General features: G+C 35.7%; 1 protein-coding gene and 1 pseudogene across 1 annotated transcript; one reads left to right on the top strand and one right to left on the bottom strand.

Moving 5' to 3' along the window:
- Positions 1-489: 489 nt before the first annotated feature.
- LOC116014564 lies at positions 490-5,199 on the top strand (annotated as a pseudogene).
- A 7,486-nt stretch (positions 5,200-12,685) lies between these two features.
- LOC116014581 lies at positions 12,686-14,553 on the bottom strand. Its single transcript, XM_031254611.1, has 2 exons — positions 14,017-14,553; positions 12,686-13,520 (listed from the first exon to the last, which is right to left on the bottom strand). Exons 1-2 carry the CDS (start codon positions 14,338-14,340, stop codon positions 13,356-13,358), a joined length of 489 nt encoding a protein of 162 aa, XP_031110471.1. The 5' UTR covers positions 14,341-14,553; the 3' UTR covers positions 12,686-13,355.
- Positions 14,554-15,410: the final 857 nt, after the last annotated feature.

The raw sequence follows: 15,410 nt of genomic DNA, 5'->3' as shown, positions 1-15,410 counted from the left end.
TACCATTAGTAATTATAGTCTAGAATTGTATTACGAATAGGAACGTAGGGAAGAATATATTTTATTAGGAATTCTATTTTAATTTACAATTGTATTAGGGATAGGAACTGTATTACCATATTTTATAATATTACGCAAACCATATAGTCTGTTTTGGGTGGGAAGTTAAAACTGATGATATTGTTTTTATTAATAGTATAGATTAACCACATTAACTTTTTGTGTTGGGTTAAAATCTTAATAGAATTGGTTGTTATATATAATTTGGTAGATTAAACTGCAATCCCTTGAAATTATGAAGACAACTAGTTGAGCTGTTAAGTCCCAAAATTAAAGATGATGCATGCATCTCCAATATTTTTTATACTTCCGATGATTATTTTTTCCCAAATACCCACCCGTTTACCCAAATGCAACGTGATTATTCCCAATCGGGTAAATATTTGGGTTTAGGGCTTTAGCAAATAGCATCTACCATTTCCGGCGGCTTCCTCCCTCGCCATTTTTTGTTTTGTTCCAGTTTGAATTTCTGTGCTTTATAGGCGTGGGTTTACGCAATTCTCAATCTCACGTGCACACTCATTATTATTAAAAAGTTTCAATTCACTTAACGGGTTTTTGAATTCATGAAATTCAAGTTTGGGTTTTTGCTTGATAATTCTCAGGCAGACTCCAAAGAATGGACAAGTATAGATCCTTTCCACACAATCCACTTCAGCCATTGTTCTTTTCCCGCAAAATACCCTTCACTTCTTGCCCTTTACCTTTAGAATCTCCTCCACAATCTGCTACTGGAGCACTCCCAGATGGCCCAAGAGTCATGTGCTTTTCAGCATTAGAGCAGCTAATTCGACGGGGATTAGTGAATTCCGCACAGAAGCTTGTTCAGAGAATTATAAAGCATTCCTCATCGGTCCATGAAGCCGTTTCTGCTGTTGATTTTGCAGTTTCCAGGGGAGTCGAGCTCGATATCAAGAGTTATGATTTTCTTATCAGAAAACTTGCGACTTGTGGCAAAGCCAGGATGGCAGAGGCAGTTTATGTTGACTTCATTTTGAGCAGAGGAGTTGAGCCGGATCATTATTTATTGAATTCCATGGTTCTTTGTTATTCCAAGTTGGGTAAGTTGGAGGAAGCCAAGTCTCAATTTGATAGACTTGTTGCAATGGAAATTATGCCTTGCAGTGCAGCGTGCAGTGAAATTATTAGTGAGTTTTGTGCACAAAACCGAGTCCTGGAGGGATTTTGTGTGTTTCTTGAAGTTTGTGATTTTGAATTTGTACTGAACCTCCGATGCTACAATGGGTTGGTGGATGGGTTGAGCTCAAGAGGGTACATAGATGAGGCACTTTGTGTGTATGGATTCATGTGTGATAAAGGAGTGCCACCCACTGTTCATTTGCTCAAAAAATTGGTTTTCATGCTTTGTCGGAGTGAGCGGGTTGAGGAGGCTGAGTTGTTAAGTTTGAACATGGAATCTTTTGGTTTCTTTCTTGATAAAGTCATGTACACGGCTCTTATTAATGGGTATTGCCTGAAACGAAGTATGAGGATGGCTATGAGATTGTTTTACAGAATGCTGAAAACGGGCTGCCAGCCAGATAATTATACATACAACACATTGATGCATGGTTTTTTGAACTTAGGCATGCTTGAAAAAATTCCTGTGTTGCATCACCAGATGGAAGAGCTGGGGTTGAAGCTTAATGTTGTGAGTTACCAAATCATGATTAGCAAGTGTTGCAAGGTTTGTAAAGTTGATTGTGCATTGGCCCTGTTAAATAGTATGATACAGTGCAATTTAGCACCTACTGTATACTGTTACACGCCTTTACTTGCTGCACTTTATAAGGAAAATCGATTAGCAGAAGTTGATCAATTGTATAATCAGTTGTTTGATCATGGATTTCTTCCTGATGAAGTTCTCTTCTTCACTGTAGTAAAAAACCATGTAGAAGGACATGAGATTAATCTGGCTCATAATTTTGTGGCAGAAATTGCTAGAAATGGGTGTGGCATTGACCTCTCAGACATCTGTAGCACCAGTAGTAAATCTGCTGATGACATCATGCTTGAGACTGATCTTCTCCTGGAAGAAATTTTTTCACGAAACTCAGTTTTAGCTTGTGTTGCTTTTAATATATACATGATTGCACTGTGTTATGGAGGCAGACTTGAGGCTGCTTTGCTATGCATGGATAAAATGTCAAATCTTTCTCTTCAGCCTTCGCTCCCAGCTTATAACTCCATGATTAGGTGTCTTTACCAGAAAGGACGAGGAGAGGATGCTAAATCCCTTGTTAAAGTAATGCAAGACCAAGGTTTAGTTCCAAGCATGTTAACATTCTTAATAATGGCGAATGAGCAATGTAAACAGGGTGACTTGCCATCAGCTATTGGGATTTTGGATAAACTGGAAGATAGTGGAATGAAGCCTAGTGTCGCTATATATGACTCTATAATAGGGCATTTGATTAGAGAGAAGAGAATACCGGAAGCATTAGAATTGTTTGCTAGAATGCGTGAGGCTGGAACTCTCCCTGATGAAACTATGTTTGTAACAATGATTAATGGTCTCTCAAAGAACGGACAAGCAATTGCAGCTCATGAACTCTTTGAGAAAATGTTGGAGTGTGGTATTCGACCAGGCTACCGGGCTTACACCGCACTTATAAATGGGTTTGTTAAGAAAAACATGATAGCAAAGGGGTGCCTATATCTTGATAGAATGTTAAAAGAGGGATTTATGCCCAATGCTGCTCTTTATACTGCTCTGATCAACCAATTCTTAAGGAAGGGAGAAATTGGATTTGCGCTTCAGTTAGTTGATTTGATGGAGAGAAGTCAGATTGAGCAAGATATGATAACCCATGTTGCATTGGTTAGTGGTGTTTGCAGAAATATCCGATACATTAGTAGGAAACGGCATGAATCACAAAGACAATTTGAGAAGGCAAAGTATATGCTTTACCATCTACTCTGCCAGTATACTAATTTTTCAAAAGGGAAAGATTTGAATTTTTTTTTCAGTTCAAGGAAAGAACTAAAAGTTTTTGCACTGAAATTGATCAACAAAGTGAATGAAACTAATTTTCTTCCGAACTTATACCTGCATAATGGCGTGATTGCTGGGCAAACAATATGCAAGGTGCGTATCATCATCTTGACATGATCATAAGAAAAGGATTGCTTCCCAATCATGTCACTTTTACTATTCTCATTGATGGGCATATTCAGAATGGTAAAATTGATCTTGCTGTTAATCTTTTCAATAAAATGAATGAACTTGGCTGTGTTCCTGATAATATAGTATACAACACAATGATAAGAGGCTTTTGTAAAGCTGGAAGACTTCTTGATGCATTATCAGTCTCAAACACTATGCTTAAGAAAGGGCTCTCCCCTTCTAAGGCATCATATGAAAATCTACTACAGTGTTTTTGTGCAAATAAGCTGACAGTCCATGCTCTCAAGATTCTTGAAGATATGCTTGCCCATGAATATATCCCTTGCGGATTTAATCTTAACTGGTTGGTTTGCATATTATGTGAAGAAAAGAAATGCAATGAAGCTTACATTGTGCAAACTCTAAAGTCAAGGAGAAAATATTATCAAACAAAGTGTCAAAAGGACTCTTAGCTTTGCAACTGGGATATTGTTAAGCTATTGACTACAAGTTTGTGCAATTTGAAAAGCAGGGATTTCAATGACTAAATCAATCTGCTATCTCATGATTCACCCAAAAAAAAAATCTGCTATCTCACGGACATGGGAGATGATGAGTGTTTCACTATGATACATTAAGTATGGATGCTACAGTGGTCATTGGATGACAGTGCAATAAGCACTTTGGATTCTACAGTTGATCTTGAAGGCTTTTATTTGATGAGGGGTTCTTCTCTTAAGTTGAAGGTATACATTTGTTGCTATTTAATTGATTTGCTAACTTCAAGAAAGAAGTTGCTATATTTGAAGCGAAGATCAAATCAACTAGTTGCAGCTCCAGATACTACCCCAACGTCATCATCTGATGGCTATTATAAAAGGAGAAAAAATCAGCTGGTTCGGACAATAACAGAAAACCATGTCAAACAAGGAGCTGCTGTCGTTGATGATGGCTTGAACTCAGAGAGGCAGGTTGCTGAGAAGGCTATTACCAAGAAGCAGACTGGTAGGAATGTGTTCATCAAAAACTACTTATTATATTATTTGATCTCAACTATTCTTAAATTTAATTTTCTGGCAACACATACACATGCTATTCCCTATAGACCCTTTCTCTTTCATTGTACGAATTTTATGGTTATGTTTGTGGTTTTCCTGGTTTGGTGACTTGTTTGCAGCTGATGTATGTAACTGAAGACCAATAAAGCTGATAACAATTTGATTGAAACATGTACATATTGTTTGAAATAACACTGATTATTGATTCATATCAAGTCAATTCTATTCCACATGCAGAAAAGAAAGTATAACTTGCATGCTTTATTGATTTTTGGTTTTGTACACAGTATACCTGGCTGGTTGTTACCAATTTTTTGTTTATGTGACTTGGCTTGTTGAACACTGGTAGAGCTGATAAGAGTTTGATTTAAACATGTTCCTGATGCTTCAAATAACACTCATGCTGTGATGCATATCAAATCAATTCATATTCTTGACTCAATTCTATCTCACATGCAGAAAAGAAACTGGTGTTCTTCCTCATTGCTTCCAGAAATTGTATTTTGACAAAATAACAGTTAGTTTAGTTGCAAGTTAGTTTAAAATAAGGGGATTTCATATTAAAATTGAAATGTATTCTTTATACTTTATAGTCAAGGGAAGAAGGTAGGTTAAAAGCATAACTATGGACTCCATGAGTACCGAAGGTGTTTGTTGACTAAATCAATGTTTTCATTATACGTCTAAGCCAGAGTTTTTTTCTTCTAAATTCTAACTTTGTATCTTTTTATAACTTGGTACTTATTGAAAAAGTATCAATTGATGTGATCAGCATAGTTTAATGGAATTCTTTTGTGCAGTTTTACCAAATGTACATAACCGTTCAAAGTTCTCTTTGGTATGGACATTAAATGGTACGAAATCATCAAGGGAAGATGGTAGTTCTTTTAATCATAAAGTCCGGCCCTACATGTTTCCATGGAAAAGAGATACAAATTTGAGGAGTTTTGTCCAAAGCTTAGGTTCAATTCCAAATGATCATTCTATATCTACCATCAGGTTGGAAGAATATCAAGTTTTGCTTTATTCTGTATCTTGTCTTAGAGATTGTTTTAAATTTATAGCATATTTTCTATTTTAGGCAAAAGCTACTGTTCTCAAGAAAAGAGAGATACTGTCTACACCAGATCGGCCTATGGGCTCTCTCTGCGAAGGTCCAAAGTATTGAGTGTTTGTGGCGCTAGCTTGAAGTGGTCAAAATCTATTGAGAGAAACTCAAGAAAAGCTAATCAGGTTTGCTAGCAGCATTCTCCAGGCTCAAGAAAAGCTAATCAGGTTTGCTAGCAGCATTCTCCAGGCTTTTGTGTCTGGGTGTGTGTGTAACTGTCTATAGGGTTGCAGAGTTCAAATACAGTTGTCTGCTTCTAGTTGCTTAAAACTCAAGTTGTACATTAAAAAAATTATCTACAGGAAGCTACACTAGCAGTTGCTGCTGCAGAGAAGAGGAAAAGGGGACAAAACAGTATTGCCCCTTCTAATTCGAATCGAAGAAATAATGTTTCTCGTAAGTGTTATAGTGTTATGCTTCTCCCAGGTAGGCGTGTCCTTGATCCTGCCGTGGCATGTGCATTTATATATAATGATCAGAAACATCTTTTTAGATATTTGAAAATCTTGGTCTATGCACTTCCATATTTGCTCTCTTTTCCAGTTCCTTATTTAATGAGCATTATCTAGATGTGTCGATTATGATATCTGTACTATTTTACAGGAGAGAGGATTTTCCGTATTGGTTCAGAACGCTACAAAATGGATCCAACGGGGAAAACACTTCAGAGGATCTCAAGTGGTCTGATCCTGATTTACTGAATATGCTTTTTATCTCCTTTTCTCTTTTACATTATGAAGTACTTCAACTTCACAGCATGAGAAGTCATATAAATTTCTTATTCTTTTTTTTGTTTTTGTTTTTGTTTTTGTTTTGTTTTTTGCTTTTTTTTTTTTTTTTTTTAATAATTCTATTTAGGTGTTATGTGACCCCACATATGACATTTATTTAGTTGGCTGGTTAGGCTTTATGCAGTAAGAATTAAATTGACTGATGCATAAGTGAATAACTGCTGAAGTCTTTTTATGTAGGTTTTTCAAAATATTGTAGCCAAAATCTTTCATGATATATATTTATGTTCAATTAGTAGGCCATTGCTATTTTATGCGTTGGATTAATTATCTACAGAGGAGCTTCATCATATTCTTTCCAATTTTCCTAAGCTTGTTACGATTTTAGGGTGCTTTGAAATGATGAAATCTGTCTGGTATATTTAAACTTTGTATCAAGCATGTAGAGCCTATAAACATAGAGCTTCATTATATCCTCTCCAATTTACTTGAGCCTATTACTATTTTAGGTGTTTCAAAAGGGTTGAACTCAATTTAGTGTAACTGTGATTTATAATAAATTCATGGAATTCATCAAGAATGGAATTGCATTCCTCTGTTGGGTGTCTCCTAAAAACCTCAGAATGGGATTCTGGATCCCCTCTTCCCCTTTGGAATAGCTATTCTTTGGTCTGAAGGAATTGACCAAAATGTTAATGGAGAAGTATCCCCCAGATACAATCCTTTTACCCTATAAATGAAGAATAGTACACACACACACACACACACACACACACAAATACTAGGTGTGACATCAGAATACAAACACTAATACCTCGATTCCTCTAAAAAAGTTGAATTGAATAGGAAATATTTAAAGCTTTTCATGCCCTTGCTGATTTTCTTCTAATTTCTGTTTTGTCTAATTCATATCAAATTCTATTGTTGTTTCTTTCCTTTCTTTATGCTGATATAATGAAACAAAAATAAAAATTGTAGAAATTTCCAAAATTGAGTATTATTTGATGTTGAACTTGCTTCCACAACTTCTTTCCGTGCTACATTTACAGATGAGGGACCAGCAGAGGATGTTCCCCAATCTGAGAGTAATGCAAAGACATCTTATATTCCAAGGAGATTACTGATTGGTAATGATGAGTAAGTATGCCTAGATACTTCAACTCATACAAGTCAAGTGCTGATTTCGTCAAAATTTTGGTATAGGCTGTATGTGTGTGCGTGATGCATTTAACTTGTCAAAGCCATGTCTGATTTATAAAACATAATAGTTAAATAACTTAAATTTAAAAAGAAAAATTATTTGTACATAAGAATTGCTCTTATGCACCTCCCAGCATTATTTTATTTGCAATTGTCATTCTATTTGAATGGTAAGTTCCAGTAAAAATAACTGAGGTGCATAGTTATCATGGCGTCGCCTAGTCGTCGACTAGGTGACGCCTTGGCATCCTGTCGGTGGAGACAGGACGCCGGGAGGCTTCGCCTCGCCTGAAAACGGGAGGCGAGCTCCGGCGTCGCCAAGGCATCGGCCAGGCGTCGCAGGCGGGCGCCATGGACGCCGACACTGCGTCCAACCCGCAAACCCAACCCATTTTTTTTAATTTTATTTTTTTTAAAAAAAAGTTTGACCTAATAAGAAGAGAGAAGAAGAAAGGATTTCATATCTAGTGCGTCGACTATTGTCTCCCACAGCCATCGCCGTCGCCCTCCCACAGCCATCGCCCATCGCCGTCACCGTCGCCCTCCTACCGGCGTCGCCCTCCCACCGCCTGAGTCATCCTTCTTTCTTCTTCTTTCCTCTTCTTCTTTCTTCTCCATTTTCTTTGGTTTTCTCCATCTGCGACTGATTGTCTTCCTATGGATTTGGGTTATAAACTGCCAGACTGCCACTTCTTTGGTTAATAATATCAGTGGGCAGTGGGCAGTGCGATGTACTAATGAGTGTTTTTGACAGGATTATGCTCTAATGAGAGTTCAGAGTTGTCCTTATAGACATGTAAATGTGAATCCAAATTCATCTGTTTGTGAAGTTTTTCTCAGGGGTTACTGTTCTGATGGAAATGAGGTATTCTGTTTAGTTTTATGTTTCCACCTACTCTAGAGGTCAAGAATTGACCTCTACATAATCTTGAATCATTGGTCAATTTATCAGTTTAGGTATTCATAGTGGACAGAGAAGAGATTAAGAGGAGAGAAGGGGATGCAAGGAACATTGTGAGAGAACAATACTATAGTTGATTACAAGTTGCCCCATTACATGAAGGGCACCTGTCTGGGAAACACCTTTAGCTTTTTGAAGGACTTTTAACTGTTTAACTAGGTCTTAAAGTGAAATTCTATGTTTGGTGAAGGGACTAATTTTTATTTTTTTATTTTTTTATTTTAAAAGAAGAAAGAAAACTAACTAACTAGAGAAGCTTTTTAAATTGAGTTTTTGGAGAGCAAAAAAATAGGACAACACTACCGCTTCATATATATTTTAAATATAAGCTATATATAAATAAATACACACCCCTGTATTTAAATGTATTTTTATAAAATAAGCATCGAAAGATCTAAAACTGTTCTTGGAAAAAAGTACTTAAAAATTATTCATATACTTGTGTGTGATTTTATAAATTCAAGCAATTAATAGCTAATACTAACCATTAATTTTACCAAATATCTTTCTAGGAAGGAGCTAATTATGCTATCAACTAATACAATTAGTTAAGAGCTAACAGTTAGCCCCAACCTCTTCCAAACATGCTCATAGAAATAGGCCAAAGGAAACTAAAAAGACATTACTATTGAAATTCTAGAATTAACAAGTAAAATAGTTTTAGCATGTGCTACCATCTTGTTGTGGCCTAATAAAGCATATAGATTGCCTCGTTGCCTTTATAGTCCTTTGTTATTGGTTTTCCATCCCCTGTATATGTGTCTATACCTGCATGTGAATGTATTATATTCTTATACAAGTGTGTGCACTATATATATGCCTGCATCCGAATATGTATTATATTAATATATTCTTGTTACAACAGTATACATTTTGAGTTGGATATAAGAACAATGAGTTACATTAGTAATATTCAGTTTTACTTAGATATGTTGGTTTTTTAGTCTTTCTTCCTTGTATATTTTGTTTGTTCAAATAATTCATTTCAATTTCTAGGACACTTCCTCTTCCTCTTCTGCCAGGCTCCATATGTTCTTCTCTCTCCCCTCTCCCTCCATCTGGATCACTTTTTTTGTGTATACATGTTTGTTGTACTAGTACTATACATTGTGTATGTATGATGTATCCATATACAGAAACACACAAACTCACTAATATTATAACTCGTGAAATGGATTGTGTGTCTAAACTTGCAGTGGCGGAAGAAACACACATATGTCTGCCCTGCAACTGGGAATTGCCCTCAAGGTTCAAAGTGCAAGGCAAGCTTCACCATCCAAAAAACAAAAGGAAGCTAGGGAATAAGACGGGAGGGAGCATTAGCTTGTAATGAAAAGAAGAATGATCGAGGTCGTTATTTTGGTTCTCCGCTCCGCATATTGATATCAGAGGATAAGTCCTCCGACGAGGACTTTTTCTTTAAAGAAGGCAGGTTTGTTGACTTTATTAGCTTAGATGCCAATGTTGAAGAGCAGCAGAGTAGTGTGGAAAGATGTGAGGAGGGTGGCCCTTTGCATTTGCAAATTGCTGCTGCTGCTGCTGATTTTGATGAACTGATCAAACCCATTCGGCTAATAAACCGGAACAGAACTGTAGATTCTTCATCCATGGGCAGTGACAGCCCTAGTGAGATGAGCACAAGTTATGATGTTTCAGAAGAGTCCCATTCCCATTCCCATTGTTGTAAGAATGAGTCGTTGTAGTTAAGTAGTGGCAGAAAACAATTTTTATAGGTAGTTACTTTAGTTGGATATAATTGGAATTCTTTTCCAATAGCCAAGGAAACTACATTGTTTGGCTATTGAATTGGAATTCATACCTCCTACCCCATGAATTCTAATTCAATGGAAGAAGGAAAAAGAAAAATAGGAAAATGACATATTTGTCCTCAATTATTATTATTATTACACAATGACATTTTAGTTTTTATATCATTTCTTCCCTTCCCTTCCCATTCTCAATAATTCAATTCCTCACTACCAAACAATGTAATTCAAATTCATACTTTATTTTTCACTTTATTCTTTTCCCTCCTAATTCTCTCTTCCAGACCAAACGTCCTGGCCTGTTAGTGTTATTCTTAATCAGTCATCTAAGGAATCCCATCCCCAGCAGCACAGCAGAGCTTCACAACCAAAAACTATAGATGTATGTCAGATTTATACTAAAATAAAATTGTATGACAACGACCAGGAAGGAAGGAAGGATACCCTTTTCCTTTTTCTCAAAGACTGAACTACATACATACATACATGGCTTTTATCAATTTTGTTCAAAATGAAAATGAAAATGAAAATACACATTGAGTAAATACATCTCTTTAAAAGAAAGAAAAATGGATAAAGAAAAGATGACAAAACTTATTCACAAAATAACAAATTGATTCCAGATGGAATGGAGGCAGAGGCAGCAGCAGTAAGCACATTGAAACAACTTATTAAAAAAATTCGCCTATAAGAAAAAAGTAGTCACTATTAACTCCCACTAAAATTGAATATCTTCACAGGAGCAATGTACTCACGGAACTCTTTACGCACCACTCCCTTAATAATAAAATCGACAAGCTCAACCCAAAACTGTCGACTTCGAAATCTTTGTAGACTAGGAACAATAAATTTCTAACTTATTGTTACAAAATAATTTGAGCGATTTTTGAATGATTAAACGTCTCGTAACACATTCTGCAATAATACTAGTTATAACACACGATTTGGTACTCTTTCAAATAATAGAAGAAGCTATATATATATATTTATTTATTTATTTATACCAATTTGACTGCACTCCATTAGCATTATTCTAGTGATTATTTACAAAAAGATGATCTGAAAACATAAAACAAATTGCATTACCCAAAGATGAACTGATACTCAACATTTGAGAAAACAAGTTGGGCCTTCAAATATAGGCCCAAATTGTTTAAAGCCTATTTGTGTAGAATGTTTGTATTATTTATTTATAGTACAATATTCTGTTTATTATGCTTGTATTATTTATTTATTTTTGAAGTTTTTTCATACGTACTTATTTTAATAGTTGATTTTGATTTGTTCCGTATGTTATCGTATTACATGTGAATTAGGTTTCTCGTGATAAATGTGGACTAATTTGATCCATCCATTTAGAATGATCTGTGACAAAAAAATGACGGGTTCAATTTTATAAATTTTAATATAAAAGAATCAACTTAGAGATTCCATGCATTTATTTCTTTAATGTAACACAACTAATTAGACCAAATATGTTCTTTTTGCAAACTAGCACTAGTAACCCAATTGCACATGAATCACTATCAATAAAAAAGAAACGGATAAACAATGAAAGCGAAGACAATGACGAACCTATCCAAAAGCGAGTTAACCTATCCAAAAAAACAACTATTTAAAAGGGGTTTTCTATGTCCTCTCAATCGACGAGGGCTATCTTCTCAAGCGCCGAGGGCTTAGGGCACGGGCACGGGACAGCAGGGAAGGTACGTTATCCCCCTTAATCCCCCTCGGGGGGAAGTTCATAAGGACTTCCTACGGAAGCCTTCGTTTCCCCCTTGTTGCACTTCGCTTCGCTTTCCCCTCCTTTTAATTAGCTGATCTTACAAAATCAATCGGGCAGGCTGATTGGGAAAAGGGTGATTAGCGAAGAAAAGAATTGCTGAGAGATATATTCTACTATTTAGCCAGGACGAATGAGTGGTTGTGAAGCATGCTCAAGAGGAGATTTGAAGTAAGACTTAGTTTAAGAGTTTGATTAGGTAATGTGCTTTTCTCAAATCCTCTGCTCAATTCATCTGCTATCCATAAAGCGGTACCGGCAGCATTCAACCAAAAGTAATATCTATTATCTAATACCATATCAACTACAATAACTATTTAAATAATTGTTTTTAGAAAAGCGTAAACTAAATATTAATTTTAATGCCAACTATAATAAACTTCTCTAATATAATCTTGTATTGATATATTTTTAATTACTTATTTAAATACAAACATTGGACATTAAATAAATAGCGCAATTAGAACTAATAAAATAAATAAAGAAGAAAGTGTTGAACATGAATACACCAAAAGATTTAGAAAAAATAATCAAAATAAAATCTCTTCAACCAAGAATCTATCTTAACACTTTCCAAAGTTAAAATATTTTATATAACCTTTTTTATTTCAAATTCTAGATGAAAAGATTAATTGTGAACTTGAATATATTTTAAAAATAGAACATAAAATTTTACCAAAAAATCCAGTTAGAATTGTGCGATCAGGAAGCGTGGTCATGGGACTACACCTGTCATTTTCCAAGAATGAATAAGATTTGAAATGACAAGTGTGATACGTTAAAGCCACGTAAGGATAGGAAGTAAGATTCTTGAAGCATATTCTTGCAAACTATTTGCGAGAGAAATAATTTGTTTTGTTGTTTAGAGAACATTAGAATATATCAATCATACAAAATTCCGAGACTCTAATCTGAGAAATAAAATCCAGCCGCAAATGCATTACTCCAGTCCACATGTTTATAATTGGTTTCATCTCTCATGTTGATCAATTAAGTACATCACTCTAAACTAAATATTCAGTACTGTGAAGCTCATCATATTTGAACATCAAAACTCATGTTGCTCTACATCAGCCCTTGCTACCTGTCTATTCTAAAATCCTTATTTTTCTTGAGCCTAAGATTGGTATATGTATGTACACTTCAACCTTCAAATATGGCAGGCAGGTAATCTTTACAAATCAAAAGAATGAATAATGCAATGATAAGCAGAGTGATAGGATCAAGCACACCAATTTTGGCACTGATACCACTTTAGGATAAAGCGCTTACACCAAAAGTTATACCTCGTTTTCTTATATACTGTGCCACATTTTCGAGAGACAGGGTGTTGGACTTGGCCCTTCACCGACCTCTGCCCAACAATCCCCATAGCCATCAATTGCTGGACTTGACCCTTCACTGACCTCCATTGAACACAGAAACCTCAGTACCCTTCCCAATCAAAGCAAATGTAAAATTTTATGTGTCTCACCTCAGTCTACCTCAAAACTAAACCAACATTTCAAACACTGCAACAAGAAATTCTGCTTGAAAACTGTTCCAAACTGAAGCAACCATAAATTCCCAAAAATAGCAACTTTCAAGTTTCCATTTGCTTGAAAACAAGAACAAAGTTTGTTTTATAGCAAAATAAAAGCTTACAGTCCAGACTATGACCAGTATGTATAACAATATAACTATAATATCTAGACCTTTTGCTGTGCCGAGGAATTCTGCTCCAATAATATAAATCCTTGAATAGGCTCTGAAAAGATAGTTTTCATTGTTGAATACAACCAAATATAAATTTTGGAAAATATGAACTTTCCTCATCACCTTATACAACAGCTTTAAAATTAATAGGATCTTGGACTTAAAGCAAAGAGTTAAGCTCACAGATTATGACAAGAACAGTATAACATTATAACTAGACTCAGAAACTGCTGACTCAAATGGTCCCAGTTTTAGCACTACTCCACTAAATGACCCAAAAACACATTAGATTTTTTTTTTCCAAATTGGAGCATCAATATAGGTTCAGAAAGAAATTTACAACATAAAATGGCAATGAACAATTAATCAATTCAATATTCATTCATTCATCAATTTTTTTCACATGTATTGACAACAGTTTGATGAGGGCAAGAGGGGACAAATTGTTCATCCAAATGTGGGTTGCATTCTTTGGAATAAAAATCATTCTTCTCAATCAAGACTCTCAACATCTCATAACCAAAATCAGGGCTATTAGGGTCACTTGCCTGTGATTGAGTCTGAGAATCCATATCCCGCGGAGGCTTCAAGCATAAGAAACACTGCCCATACGCTGCTCTGCTAGGACCAACAGAATTGGAATTGCCTTTCTGCTTCCTCCTCAGGACACTCCTCTTCACCTTTCGGAACCCTAATATCGACACCTTTTTCCCCTTCTTCCTATTATCATCTCCCTCTCCCTCTCCCTCTTTTCGCCCACCGCCCTCTTCGTCATTGCCGGCGCCACTTGGTCCAACATCTCCTCCACCCGATCTATATCGATGATCCTTACAATTACCAGAGCCAAATCGGTTTTTATTGGGAACAGACATAAAATACCAAGACAAACAAAAACAGATAGATGATCAATTCAAGAAAATTCTACGCGAAAACCCGATTTTGTGATACCGTTCGTTCGAGTAGGCATTTGTGAGCATTAACGGATTACCACAAGACAAAAAGTAAACACAAGAAAACCGTCGCTGTCAACGCCCATTATTATCAACACAATTCGGAAAATTTGGATTTCAATGCGTGAGCGTGAGGTGCACTCTAAACTAACTTGAGGTCCCATATAAATTGTATTGTGAGATATATATATTTCTATTATGAAATAATAATATTAATACTAATAATATAAATATTTATAGTAATAATAATAAGAAAGCCGAGAGCAAAGAAAGAAGAAGCTAATGATATTTGATGAGTGATGATTCTAGTGTAAAAATTACAGAGTTAAGGGGGGGTATTTATAGTGTTCAGAAATGAATAAACAAATATTAAATGTACAGTAATAAACACATAATTGTGCTAGTCTAGTTGGATAAGTCTGAAGCCTAAAAGTTGAGCCTCTCCTGAATTCCCGTGTTCGAATCCTGTAGGCTCCACCTAATTTTGTTGTTTAGCTGATTGAATTGTTGCTCAAGACTCCCAGTAAGCAGTTATATACACATAGACATAACGTCAATAGTGATAGTGTATGTAGTTTAATGGATGGATTCCCAATATATGAACAAGAGGTCAAGAGCTCGAATCCTTGCTTGGACATTCACTATTTTCGTTTTATTTCATAACACCCCTTGGATGTCCAAAAGGAGGAACATTATATTGTCTCGTTAAAAACCTTACCAAAGAAAAACCCAGTGGGAAAAAAACTTTGGTTAAGGAAAAAAGAGTACAATAATATGCTCCCCCTGTTTATGACATCACTGAAGATCTTTGAGATGACGCATACCGATTCCACGAACTAATTTCTTGAACGTAGTTGTGGGTAGCGCTTTGGTGAACAAATAAGCTAAGTTGTCACATGAACGAATTTGTTGAATATTGATCTCATTTTTCTTCTGAAGGTCGTGAGTGAAGAAAAACTTTGGCGAAATGTGCTTTATTCTGTCTCCCTTGA

The sequence above is a fragment of the Ipomoea triloba genome, chromosome 1 (assembly GCF_003576645.1).
Source record: "Ipomoea triloba cultivar NCNSP0323 chromosome 1, ASM357664v1".
NCBI classification, from domain to species: Eukaryota; Viridiplantae; Streptophyta; class Magnoliopsida; order Solanales; family Convolvulaceae; genus Ipomoea; species Ipomoea triloba.
This window is presented reverse-complemented; position numbering and strand designations above follow the sequence as displayed.

Excerpts from the sequence above, each read along its gene's own strand:
- LOC116014581 (XM_031254611.1), bottom strand. The coding sequence starts at position 14,340 with ATGTCTGTTCCCAATAAAAACCGATTTGGCTCTGGTAATTGTAAGGAT. Across the intron at positions 13,521-14,016 it reads ATTCTCAGACTCAATCACAG|AGCCTATTCAAGGATTTATA; the intron begins GCAAGTGACCCT and ends CTATCTTTTCAG.